The sequence below is a fragment of the Talpa europaea genome (genome assembly GCF_964194135.1).
Source record: "Talpa europaea genome assembly, chromosome: 13".
Lineage (NCBI taxonomy): Eukaryota > Metazoa > Chordata > Mammalia > Eulipotyphla > Talpidae > Talpa > Talpa europaea.
Genome location: NC_140080.1, coordinates 38,476,744 through 38,490,263, shown reverse-complemented (window position 1 = coordinate 38,490,263; position 13,520 = coordinate 38,476,744). Strand labels below are relative to the sequence as shown.

Genomic DNA, 13,520 nt, shown 5'->3' with positions numbered 1-13,520 from the left:
AAGTAGATGGAAATGACTTAAAAACTTTAGGATAGCAGGGAGGATTATATGTATGTATATATATATATATGCAAACCCTATAAACATACCTTTTTTTTTTTTTGATCCCTACAAACATACCTTTTTTTTTGGATCCCTATAAACATACCTTTTTTTTTGGATCTATATAAATATACCTTTTTTTTTTTTGATCCCAGAACACATCTAAATCAGATGAACCACTTTCATTCCTTTGCTGAGAGTTTCCTGTTTGGACTATGTAATATAATGTCCATTCCAATTTTTAGATTTTATTATTTTGGTATATATTCTTTTCCATTACAAATAGTGAGATTAAATATGTTCCTTAAGGAGAAAGCTTTATAATGTGAAGTGAAGATGTCTGAGTTATTATATCAGTTTAATGTTCTGCAGTTATACCTAAAGATTTTGGATTACTTATCAAAATAAAAATGAATCTTACTTCAGAATTTATTAGCCACTATGGGAAAATTATATTGAAGTCATCCATTCCACCTGGATATTCCTGCTTGAAAGTATGGTATTTAAAGTAATTTGTAGATGTGATTAAATATTGATTCATAGATTAAGATTCATGCCATTTACTTTGAGAGCATGACTAAAATGTCTGACTTATTTATCAGGCTACTTGAACATAGTAAATAGAGAAGAAAAGCTCTTGCTGTGAACCCAGTATTATAACAGGTGTTTTTACATATGCAGTTTTGTCTAAATGTCTTGTGCCTCAGTGTTGTAAGATCCTGCATCCTGGACTCTCAATCCTGATTGCCTTGGGTCAAACTTAGATTCTGCTTCTTAGTTACTGTTGGTTTTGATCTGGATGGATGGTAAATTCCTCTGAGCCACTTGTCTCTTCCAAAAAAGAAAATTTTATGGTCGGCTTCAAGTTTTGTCTCAGCTCAGCTTCTCTATGCTATGCATATAAGTGAAGCTATCCAGTATTTATCTTTAGCTCCTTTCATTTAAAAAAACAAATTTTTTTTAAAGATTTATTTTATTTTATACAAGAGCAGGGGTATAGTCCAGATGCGTGGGAGGGTGAGAAGATTCACCAGAGACAGAGCAGGGAACAGAGCCGACAGACTGACGAAATAAACTGCTGAGGGGAGCAGCGGGAGAGACAGGAGAGGTCTGCTTGCCATGTGGGTTTCTCCGAGGCCAGCGGGGATTGAACCGGCACTGCAGAGGCTGCAGACAGCTTCACAGTGCTGCGCTCAACCACCTATGCCACCAGGGAACAGTGAGTGAAGAAGGAGCTGAGAGGTTCCCTGCATAGAAAGCTCTATGTCTGTGCAGGATGCTCTAGTTGAAGTGGACTGCAAACAGATCATAGAGTTGTCACAACTAAAGAGCTGAAGTGGGGGAATGACACATTGTTACTCTATTCACACCATTATAATTCTATAAAAAGTGAGTGAAAAGATTCTGAGAACGTTTTATGTAAACTGACATTTAAACATTTAGAATCAAAAGGTAAGTGAGGTTTATAAAGTAAACCTGATCTTGCTATCACGAGGGAAGTGGTTTTATAATACAAACTATGGTATTTCAAATTATCCCACTTTCTAAATTTCTCTTGACTGATCCACATTCTTCAGTACTCTTCCTAAGTCCCACTTCTACTGGTAGTTCTTAAGTCCACAGCATTCTTTCCCTTTTATCTTCGTCCTTTCATCCTTTATTTTCCCTGTTTTCTCCTTTCATTTGTCCTGTTGCCCTTGTTAAGCTGACCTTTTCAACCACATTTTCAAGAATGCTAACTACTGGGCAGGTTGCATTGTAATTCCAAAATTCATACTCATCAGCCTGACTTTATCAAAAGTAATCAGTTGATCAGTTTTATAATCCATCAACTTTGACCATTTCTTGTGTACTAAATTCTGTACTAAACAACAGGATAAAAATATAAGTAACTTTTATTTTCTGGCTCTGAGCACCTTGCTATCTGGTGTGGTGAATTTGTAAGCTGATGATTGATTGATGGTTTGTTTGATTGATTGATTCATAGATTCAATAGTCATTTATTGCATGCTTTCTATATACCAGGCATTGTGCTTCTAGAGGCTACATCTTGAATAAGACAGAGCTCCTAGCTATGTGTGGTTTACATTGCAGTGGATTAGATGATCACGATGGAGATGTAGAAGAACAACTAATACTGAGTATTTACCAGAAGTTAGATACTGTTATAACCAGATTAGGAAGTTTTTTGACTAAAAAAACCCCCATTTTTTAAAATAATTTTTTTTGAGGTTTTAATAATTTTTTTAATGTTGAGTAACAACTTATATTGTTGTTTGCATTTTGGAAGTATGGGATCCCCCCTCTGGTTTCCTACCTCCGGAGCACCTGTAGTCCATCACCACAGTCCTTTGTGTTCCCTCCCAGCTTCCTGCTTATCCATTCTCCTCCCCTCCCCCTCTCAAAGTCTCAGGTCTACAGTCAGCTTTCAAGGGCTGCTTTTTGAGTTTGGCTTTATCTGACCATTTGCCTGGATTTGCTGTATTCTGAATGTAAGTAACAGCATCTGGTATTTGTCTTTCTTCTGCTGACATTTCACTTAGCACAATCCCTTGCAGCTCCATCCCTGTTGCCACCAATAGTATCCCATTGTGTATATGTACCACATCTTCTTGATCTTCTCGTATATTATGGGGTACTATCATAAATAATGCTTCAGTGAACAGGGTAGAAGAAGTTTCCCTTTGAAGTTGTGTTTTTGTATTCTCCAGAATAGATACCTAGAAGAGGAATTGCTGGGTTGTATGGTAGATCTGTTTCCCATCTTTTGAGAAACCTCCATGTTATTTTCAATAGGGGCTGAGCCAGTCTTTGTACCCACCAGCGATGTAAAGGAAACCCATGTTATTATCTCCACTCACAGATGAAGCAGTTGAATCTTGGAGAAATTAAGGAAAATACCCAAAGTTTCACAGCTAGTTTACACATGACCTTAAATCTCTCAGATAACTTTGTTGCATAATTACATTGTCATTTGTGGCAATACAGGGATGTTCTATGTGCTATTCTCTCTTCCAGGAAAGAGCAGACCTAAGGTTGGAAAGGACCAGAAGCTAATCTCATTTCCAGTTACATTCAGTCCACTTTCTCATCCTTCATGAAGACAGTTGCTTAACTATGCACATACTGACCCCAAACCCTTGCCTTTTCTTTAGCCTCCCTCTGCTTGTTCTTCCCCTTCATTCTGTATCACACTGAAAACTGTTCTTTGGGTCTGACTCAAATTCCTTCTGCTCCAGCAGCTTTTTTTTTTTTAAAGATTTATTTATTCATGCATGCAAGAACTGGGGTACAGGCCAGATGTGCAGGAGGGTGAGAGGACTCATCACAGACAGAGCGGAGAACAGAACAGGCAGACTGACTGAAATACACTACTGACGGGAGCAGTGGGTGAGACAGGAGCGGTCTGCCATGCCATGTGATTATCTCCGTGGCTGGCCGGGATCAAACCCACTCTGCAGAGGCTGCGGGCAGCTTCACAGCACTGTGCTTAACTGCCTGCACCACCAGGGAGGCTCCAGCTATTTTTTTTTTTAAAGATTTATATATTTATGCATACAAGAGCTGGGGTACAGGCCAGAGGTGTGGGGGGTGAGAGGATTCACCAGAAACAGAGTGGGAAGCAGAACAGGTGGAATAACTGAAACACACTGCTGAGGGGAGCAGCGTGTGAGACAGAAGTCTGCTGCGCCATGTGAGTAGCTCCCTGGCTGGCAAGGGATCGAACTTGTGCTGCAGAGGCTGTGGATTGCTTCACAGTTTGTGCTTTACCCTTTGTGCCACCAGGGAGGCCCCCAGCAGTTTTGCATGTCCTCCTTTCCTGCACCATTAGTCTCTACTTCCCTTTTTCTTTGAACATTTTTCCTTTAAATATGTTAGTGCTTCTCAGAGGCCATCTTCCCTTTCTATTTCTCTGAACTCTTTTATTCCTCCCAAGAAACCCTTGAGTAAAAGTTTCATGTTTAATATGCATTCTAGTCCTCACAGCAGCAATGGCATCCCTTACACACAATGGGACATGATATATTTTATGCTCTCACTCCAAAGCTGTGACTGCCAGAAAGCATTGCTTCCATTGGGTGTCTTTGAGTGCCTAATATGGTTATCACAGCATCTAGATTCTGGTAAATACTCAATAGGTAAATAATTGTACTTCATCTAATCTTGACTAATCTTTTATCATTGTGATAATAAGTCACAAATTCTCTTTTTTTTGGTAAATATTTATTTATTTATGCATTCAAGAGCTGGGGTACAGGCCAGAGATGCCAGGGGTGAGAGAATTCACCAGAGTAGGGAACAGAACAGGCAGACTGACTGAAGTACACTGCTCAGGAGAGCAGCGGGCGAGACAGGAGAGGTCTGCTGCGCCATGTGGGTTTCTCCCTTGCTGGCCAGGGATTGAACTCATGCTGCAGAGGCTGCAGATTGCTTCATAGTGCGGTGCTTAACCCCTTGCACCACCAGGGAGGCCCAGAAATTATCTTTTGATGATTGTCCCACAGATTGTCTTTTGAGAACTGATTTTGAACTTAGTAATTTTTATAAGGTCTAATACTGTTCTCTTATATCACAACTTCTTACAGAAATATCAGTTTGGTAAGTTTTGTTTTCTACAATAATCATCTATTTCTCAGACTTTTTGGGAAGAGTGAAGTATTTTGCATCCAAAACACTCTGGGACTTTGTGTGGATGCTTTTCAATGGCACAACTCTGCTATTAGGGAAGTGGGAGTGTTAGAGGGGACATTAGTCCGTGCAGTGGCAAATAGAGAAAGATAGTATCGTAATAGAGAAAAAAATTCTCAGAGGGGAATGAAATAATAAAATGTAGTTGGTTTATGGTTTGTCAGTCCAAAAAGCTTTTAAGCCATATCTGTAAAGGTGGATCCTCTTAATGTTTGTTCTGCATTTCCGGCATCATTGTGTGGTAAGTGGTGTAAATTTAGCCCCTTTAAGCCTGATCTCCTGGGGTTGTTTTTAAATGCTGGAACTTTATTTGATAGGTCTCTATTTATTGGGCTTAGATTTGGTTCTTCTTTACTGAAGAGAGACCCTCGGTAACGGCTTTGCTTCCTCGGGAGGGTGGGTGTTTTTTTTTTTAATTCATTTTGTAGGTCTCTCTCTGCTCCCATTTTCTACCTTCTATTTCTAACTTTTCTGCTTAAAAGGACTAAAGTGGTGTGAGAGTGGGAAAAGAAGGGAAAGAAGAATCAACTGTCACATTGTGAACATAATTGATTCAATAAATAATGTCTCTCAGTTCCCAAGGCAAACCTCAGAGTCTTCACTTATGTCAATTAGTGTTCAGCTCAGTAAGTGGTGGTGTTCTTAATTTAGAAGGATGGAAAAGTTCACCTGTGCTCACTTCCTAAGAAAGGAGTGTGCTTTTTCTGGATTTAAAGACATATCTAGATTTATATGTACACTCTGCAAAAAGAAGCTTGAAATAGAATTAACATAGCAGTTTTTATTTTCCCTGAAATAGGAGGACACTCAATTATTGTCCAGAGATTTGTTACCAAAAAAAAAAAAAAAAAATCAAAAGGGGAATGACATTAATTAAATTGATAAATGACAGATAAACAAAAGAAAAACATTTAATTTTGTATGTTTGGAAGCTCCATAAAATTATATAAAACTTTACTAGAGGGGATAGGTAGGGTTAGGATGCAAAGGGGAAAGAGATCCAATGAGGATTTGTGGAGGTCTGTGGGTGCCTTGTGGGTGTGGTATGGTAACATACATTTGAAGTGGTGTGACTTTTTACCCCTAAATCATATACAGTGTTGTAAACCATTTTTATTTAAATTAAAAAAAATAGATTTATTAAAAAAAAGTATGAGACTCAAAAAAGGTCAAGCAATTAAAGCCTTTACTCTACTCCATCCTGAGCTAAGAAGGAGCTTGGGGGTCTGGAGCTTCAGAAGAGAGGAAGACTATTCACAGAAAGATGAGAAGAGCGGATGTCTGGTAAAGAAATGTTTGCCTGCCATATGCATTAAGTCTTTACAGTATAAAAAGTTACCTCTGATAACAGTTCACTGTCTAGTACAATCCCCCTATCAAAAATCTTTTATAAACAGTTAAGAGAGAGATAAAAAGCTTGTCATGCATGATATGATAATATACATAGAGAACTGTAAAAACTCCACAGAAAAATTAATCAAAATAATCAATCAGTTTAGTAAAGTAGCAGGATACAAAATCAAGCCACAGAAATCGGTAGCCTTCCCTATACACAATCAATCTGAAGAAGAAAAAATCAAGAAAACCACCCCTTTTATAATTGAAACAAAAAAAAATCAAATACTTGGGAATAAACCTAACAAAAGAGGTGAAGGACCTATACAAAGAAAATTATAATACACTGTTAAAAGAAATAGAAGAAGACATGAAGAAATGGAAAGACATCCCCTGCTCATGGATTGGAAGAATTAACATTATTAAAATGGCAGTCCTACCAAAAGCAATTTGCAGATTCAACACTAGTTCAATAAAAATCTCAATGACATTCTTCAAAGAAATAGAACAAATACTGATGAAATTCATAAGGAACCACAAAAAACTGTGAATAGCCAAAGCCCTACTGATGAAAACAAAGGAGAAAGGAGGTATCATACTTCCAAACTTCAAACTATAGTACAAAGCCATAATAATTTAAACAGTGTGGTACTGGAACAAAAACAGACACACAGACCAATGGAACTGAATAGACAGCCCAGAAATAAAGCCACACTTATTTGGACAACTGATCTTTGACAGAGGAGCAAAGAACATGCAATGGAACAAGGACAGTTTGTTCAATAAATGATGCTGAGAAAACTGGACCACCACATGTAAAAGAATGAAACTAGACCACTGCCTCTCACCATGCACAAAAATCAACTCAAAATGGATAAAGGATCTGGACATAAGACCTGAAACCATAAAATATATGGAAGAAAATATAAGTAAAACACTACAAGACATACCTCTCAGAAATATCTTTAAAGACTCATCACCCAAAGTAAAGAAAGTGAAGGAAAAGATGAACACTTGGGATTACATCAAACTGTAAAGCTTCTGTACAGCAAAAGAGACATTAACCAAAACAAAGAGACACCCCACTGATTAGGAAAAAAATCTTTGCATTCCATTAGAGACTGATCACAAAGATATACAACGAACTCACACAAATCAACAAGAACAAAGTAAACAATCCAGTCGAACAAAGTAAACAATCCAGTCGAGAAATGGGCAGAAGAACTTAAAAGACACTTCTCCAAAGAGGAAATGCAAATGGCCAACAAGCATATAAAAAAATGTTCAACATCCCTCCTAATCATGGAAATGCAAATCAAAACCACAATGAGGTACCACCTTATGCAAGTAAGAATGGCACATATCAAAACAACTATCAACAACAAATGTTGGCGAGGATGTGATGAAAAAGGAACTCTCCTACACTCCTGGTGGGAGTGCAAACTGGTCCAACCACTATGGAAAGCTGTCTGGAGGTTCCTCAGTCTACTAAAAATGGAGCTACCATATGACCTGGCAATTCCACTCCTAGGGATCTACCCAAAGGACACAAAAACTTTGATTCAAAAGAACACCTGTACCCCTATATTTATTGTAGCACTATTTATAATAGGTAAAACCTGGAAATAACCCAAATGCACAAAAATGGATGACTGGATCAAGAATATGTGGTATATATACACAGTGGAATACGATTCAGCAATCAAAAAAGATAAACTCATGCCATTCGCAGCAACATGGATGGAGCTGGGAGGAATTATGCTCAGTGAAATAAGTCAGAAGGAAAAAGAAAAATATCACATGGTTTCACTCATAGCAGGAATATAGGGGAACCAAATAAGACATCAGGAGAAAAAAATAACAATGCAGAACAACACAACAAAACAAAAACAAACAGACAATTATAAACCAGAGACATCCTGCAGGGGAGGGCAAGGGAGAGGAACCGGAGGGAGTGAGGGAGGAGCACAGGGGACTGAGGTGATGGTGTATGGGTGAATTGGTGAAGGAAATTCTCTGGGGACTACACCTGGGGAGAGGGAGGAGAAAACAAACATTGTTTAAAAATGAAAAATGATGTAAAATAAATATAAATAAATTTTTCTAAAAAAAGCTTGTCATGCATTTGCCGAGTCTTAATTGCTCTCGGCTCAAAACAATCCCCATGCAAAGTGGCATATTCTGCTCCCCATCAACTGTACCCTGCAGAATAATGGCAGAGTTGTGACCAGAACCCAGGTATGAGTCTGAGCATGGTGTTGCTGGCCCTGTGCTCTGCTGTTTTGGTTCAGCCCACACTCCATGCCCCTTGCCAGTCTGTAAGATCCTTTAATTGGCATTTCTTCTTTCTAAGTCATTGGCAGTGTTTATAGTGATAGCCAGTCACCATGGAGAATCTGAAGGCCTTCCTGAAGTATCCAGGAAATACTACATTTTGTTCAGCATACTTGGGTGCTGAATACATTTTACTGTATTACCCTCTATCCTCTGACTCAGAATGAACTCTGAATAAAAAATGCCTTTCTCTCATCGGCTCACTCTGATTCCTCATTCTGCCTGGTCCTGAAAATCAATACTCCTGTGCTCCTAAATCAAAATCTTCCTGCAGGGGATCTGGGACCTGTATTTGAAGTTAGCTTTGACCCTTACTGTTCTTTCTAAACAGTTTTCTAGTCCTTGAGAACATGTGTCCCTTTCCTGTAGCTCCATCTTTGACTGCCTTAAGTTCATAATTACATCGTAATTCAGTCTTTCCATCTAAAAGTTTATCCAGCCGAACTTGTGCTTGAGGGAGGAAGGAGGGGCTATCTGCTTTCCTCTTTCTTCCAGGGTAGAATTTGACTGGCCAAGGTGGGTGGGTAGGACAGGGTGGTATGTGTAGTAGAGGAGTGAGTTTTGGGAGAAAGTCGTGTGGCACCTCTGAAACCAGAGAAAGTCTGGGTTCTCTCCCTGACTTTATTACTTAAAAGCTGCATTTGGGCAAGTTACTTAAATCTTCTTGAGTTTTTGTGTCTTCATCTGTAAAATGGGGGCAAGAATAGACAGAAGACACCACACTCAGAGATTTGTGTGCTAATGCCCGCTAATGGTTGCTAGAGAGAGCTCAGCTCTTCCGCGGGAGTGAGGCAAGCAGGGTTAGGTAGAAGGTCATGTTGATCCTGTGGGGAGCTATGGAGAGGGATGCTTTTCATACTTGTCTTGAAATGAGGGGAGGGGCTCCTTCTCTAGACCAGTATGTGCACAGTGACTGAGTGTCGGTTGCCTCTGGAGAGGGGACACAGCTTCAGGGAAGGCAGCTCCTTTGGCCGAGGGTGACTGCTGGCAGCGGCGGGAGGGATGCTGAGGGGGTCCGTATTGTACCACATCACAGAAGGCTGCACATAAAAGCCTGAGCAATGAGTGTAGCATGTTTTTAAGAGTTCAATAAATATAAACTGTTGCTGCTGTTATTCTAGCTCTGGCACTGCTGCTTAGGTGCTAGGCTGAGTTCATGAAGCTATTGGATTTCTCCTCGGCTGCTTTCATATGTTAAATGGGAGATTCTAAACTCTGCTGGCCTATCTCTCTGAGGAGTTCTGAGCACATGTGGGGGTAATATATGTGAAATTGCTGAGTAAAGTATTATAAAATGTAAGGTGTGACTGTGAGCCTACTTTCCTGAAATGAATATATGGCCATGTCTTGCGTTCCTTGAAGGGAAAGAGCTGTGATCAATGTAAAACTGCTTGTCTGTGAAATATGGCATTTTGAATTTTCTTTTTTCTCTCTATAGGGAATTAGAATAATGGAGACACTGCTAAAGGAACAGTGTGGTGCCCCCTTAATGGAATAGAGTCATCAGTGAGTACCAAAAGCAAAATCAGAATTATTTACTAAAGCCATATTTTCATGCTTATAAGCCTAGCATTTTGCATTAGCCTCCCCGAACTATTCATGCTGTACATTTCCCAGTTATATGCGCAGGATCCTGTCTCACAGATCTTTTCTAACCTGCTCAGGACTTTTATTTATTTGGTTCTTTGATTTTTAGGGCAGCTTTTTACTACCCACTGGTTACAACTACATTCAAATTGTTTAAATTACTCAGCACAGCCCACCTTTATTTTGTCCCTCAAGATGGCAGTTCAGGATTAATTGAAGCTTAATTTTATTGTTCTGAGAATAATGAAAGGACGGTTTTAAAGCTGTAATTAGAACTGGAAGGAAAACAAGAAAGGGGTATGTCGAATGGTCAGTGAAATGAATGTATATGTATTTTTTTAAAGAACATTTATTTAGCGTCATGATCAAACTATTACAATTAACAATCAACAGCATGGATGTGAAAAAAAAAATCTACATTAAAACCCTCTATTGGAATGCTTTACACTTAGCGCAGAACAGAAACTGAAATAACCTGTCATACAATTAGTCACAAATACAGTCCTCGAGGTTTTTTTACCCATATACATGAGTATTATCTAAATCACATCTTCTTTATAGCAGCTAGGCCCTGTCCCCACTGAGCTTCCCTGCCACTTCTCTGGCTCTCCTCTCCCGCTGAGCTTTGTTTCCTGACAGTTAATTAAAACCTTCTGCCATTGCCATAGTTATAGCTACCGCTGCTGCTGGCACCACCACAGCCACCTTGCTTTCGTGGTTTGGCAATGTTTTAGCCTCTGTCACCACAGGGACCAGAGCTACTGCGTCCAAAGTTTCCTCCTCTTGTGGTTCCAAAATTTGAAGATTGATTATTGTAACTGCTAAAACCATTGTAGCTTCCACCACCTCTAAAATTGCTTCTGTCATTATCAGACCTATTGTAGTCATCCCTACTGCCACCATATCCACCACCACCATATCTACCACCAAAGCCACCTCAACTACTGAAGTTTCCTCCCTTACCAAGGTCAGCATTCCCACCAAAATCACCTTCACAACCACCACCAAAGTTTCCAGAACCAAGTCTTGGCCATCTCTTGGGCCGTCCTTACTTCACAGTGGTGGCCATTCACAGTGTGGTGTTTCTGAATGACAGTCTTGTCTGCAGAATCCCAGTCATCAAAGGTTCCAAAAGCAAAGCCTCTGTTCTTGCCTCTGCCTTGATCAGTCAAGAGTTCAACCACTTCAGTTTTCCCATACTGCTTAAAAGTCATCTCCTAGGTTCTTCAGTGTCTTCTTTAATGCCACCAAAAAAAATTCCTTTCATAGTTAAGTGGGCATCAAGTCTTTAAGGATCTTCTCCTTTAGCTGATCCTTTATTTTGTTTATCTATATACCACAAATAAGTGACACCATCCGGTGTTTGTCTTTCTCCTTCTGACTTATTTGCTTAGCATAATCTCCAGGTCCATTAATGTTGCTGTAAATGGTGAGAGTTTATCTTTTTTGATAGCTGAGCAGTATTCCATTGTGTATCTATACCACATCTTTCTGATCCACTTGTCTGTATTTGGACACTTTAACGTTGTTTTCATAGCTTAGCTTCAGAGATGTCTTTGTGGATTGATCTTCAGCAGTAAGGATAACAAAAGAAAATATAAATAACAAGACCTACATGACATGAAAAAGTTTCTGCATGGTGAAAGAAACAGTCACTAAAACGAAAATACACCCTGATAAATGGGAGAAGATATTTGCAGACCATACATCTGACAAGGGACTGATAACAAAGATCTGCAAACAATTCATACACATCAGCAAAAAGAATACAAATAACCTAATAAAAAATGGGCAAGAGAACTAAATAGACACTTCTACACATCTTAATTTTTTTTTTTAAAGATTTATTTATTTATACAAGCACTGGGTACAGTCAGGAGTGCGGGAGGGTGAGAGAATTCATCAGAGCCAGAGCGGGGAGTGGAACAGGCAGAAGGACCAAAGTACACTGCTGAAGGGAGCAGTGGGCGCGGCAGGAGAGGTCTGTGTGTCATGTGGGACCTTCGCCCGTGGCCGGGGATCAAACTAGTGCTGCAGAGGCTGCAGGCAGCTTTGCTGCCCAGTGCTCAACTGCTGCGCCACTGGGGAGGCCCCAAACATCTTAATTTTTAAAAAAATATTTTGTTAGGTTTGCACAAACATGTATAAGGAGATGTTAATATTTTATATTATACCTCATGTCAAATTTACATAATTTAAATTCACATAAAATGTGATGCCATTGTTAATGGTACTCTGCACTGAAGGTACTCTTTGGAACTGTCTCCTGTATATCCTAGTGGGCATTTGAAAATTAGAAAGCTTAGAAGGTGATTTTGTCATGAGCCAAAAGAGAGGTGCATAAATCTTACTAAACAGTATACTTGGGGTATTGCTGCTGACATATCCATTTGATAGATTTTTGATTTCCTGTCATTTTTGAATAAAACAAACAGCCCTGACATCTGTTTGTTCTTGCCACTGGCAGTCAGGAGTCTGGCCTTGGTTAGGTTTGATAATATAGCAGAGTTTTTTCACATTGGAATGATTAAGACCTCAGTTTTAGCTATATCTGAACTCCCCATTCTATCAGCTTCACTGGGTAGTAGGACTTAATAAAACGAGGTACTTACTTTGTTCCAAGATCATTAGGAAGCTGAAATGCAATTTCTTCAAGAATTATCCATAGTGATAGAATTCAAATGACTCTTAAGAGTTGCTTCAGAAAAGAGGGCAAATAAGTATTGATTAGTAGACATGTTTATTAGGTGATAAAGTCTGTTTGCTTTCTCTTGCAGGGGAGCGGAGCTGTGTCTACTTTGGCCCAAGAATCATTTCTCACCACAAGACGTTATAGACAGTTTTCGAAATACAGATTTAATGATGCAGTGTTGATGGCTTAAAGAAAAGAAGACCTTCTTGCCAGGACTTGAATGGACACACTCCCGGGAGGGTCTGCCTCAAATAGCAATGTTTGTGGAGAAGAGAACTTATAGCTGGATTTTTATGGCATAGTCTCTTTAGGATTTTACAAATAAAGGAAAATCTCATAGAAGGTGATGCCTGCCCTTCTTGAGGATGTCCTACTGATTGTCTGGTGATGGTGGCTGGGATCCAAGGAGAGTCTGGTAACCCAGAGAGCACTGCTTGTGCCCTTATGTTGCTGTAGGATTCATAAGGGGATCCTGGGACAAATGCAGGCATTGAACCTGATACCTGATTCACAGGTGACCTGTGACAGGCAGGAATGCACCAGACCTATATTGCAGTGAAGCCATATTTATAGTAATGTTTAAGATTCTTAAAAAGCAGGAGCATTTGATTTCAATCCAAAACTACTCACTGCCTCAGTGTAGCTTATATAAGGACATGTGTAAACTGTAATTGGGACCTCCAAGAGAACGTGGAGTGGACAATGAGGTGGAGTTATAATCTTGGCTCCTACTAACTCATTCTGTTTCTCTGTTTTTCACAGGGAAAATGGGGATAATAATTAGGCAGAGATCGTTCTCTCTGTGGGTCATGGTGATTAAACATGCTTAATGTGAAAAGTA

At 39.4% G+C, this 13,520-nt stretch overlaps 1 protein-coding gene across 1 annotated transcript in view; it reads left to right on the top strand.

The window, feature by feature from the left end:
* PRELID2 (PRELI domain containing 2) overlaps nt 1–9,898 on the top strand; it is a gene marked incomplete at both ends in the record, with an annotated part of 59,215 nt that extends 49,317 nt beyond the window's left edge. The window contains one exon of the mRNA XM_084252880.1: nt 9,839–9,898. Within this exon, the coding sequence (XP_084109006.1) occupies nt 9,839–9,898 (60 nt within the window). The remainder of the gene's footprint in view (nt 1–9,838) is intronic.
* Between the last annotated feature and the right edge of the window lie 3,622 nt (nt 9,899–13,520).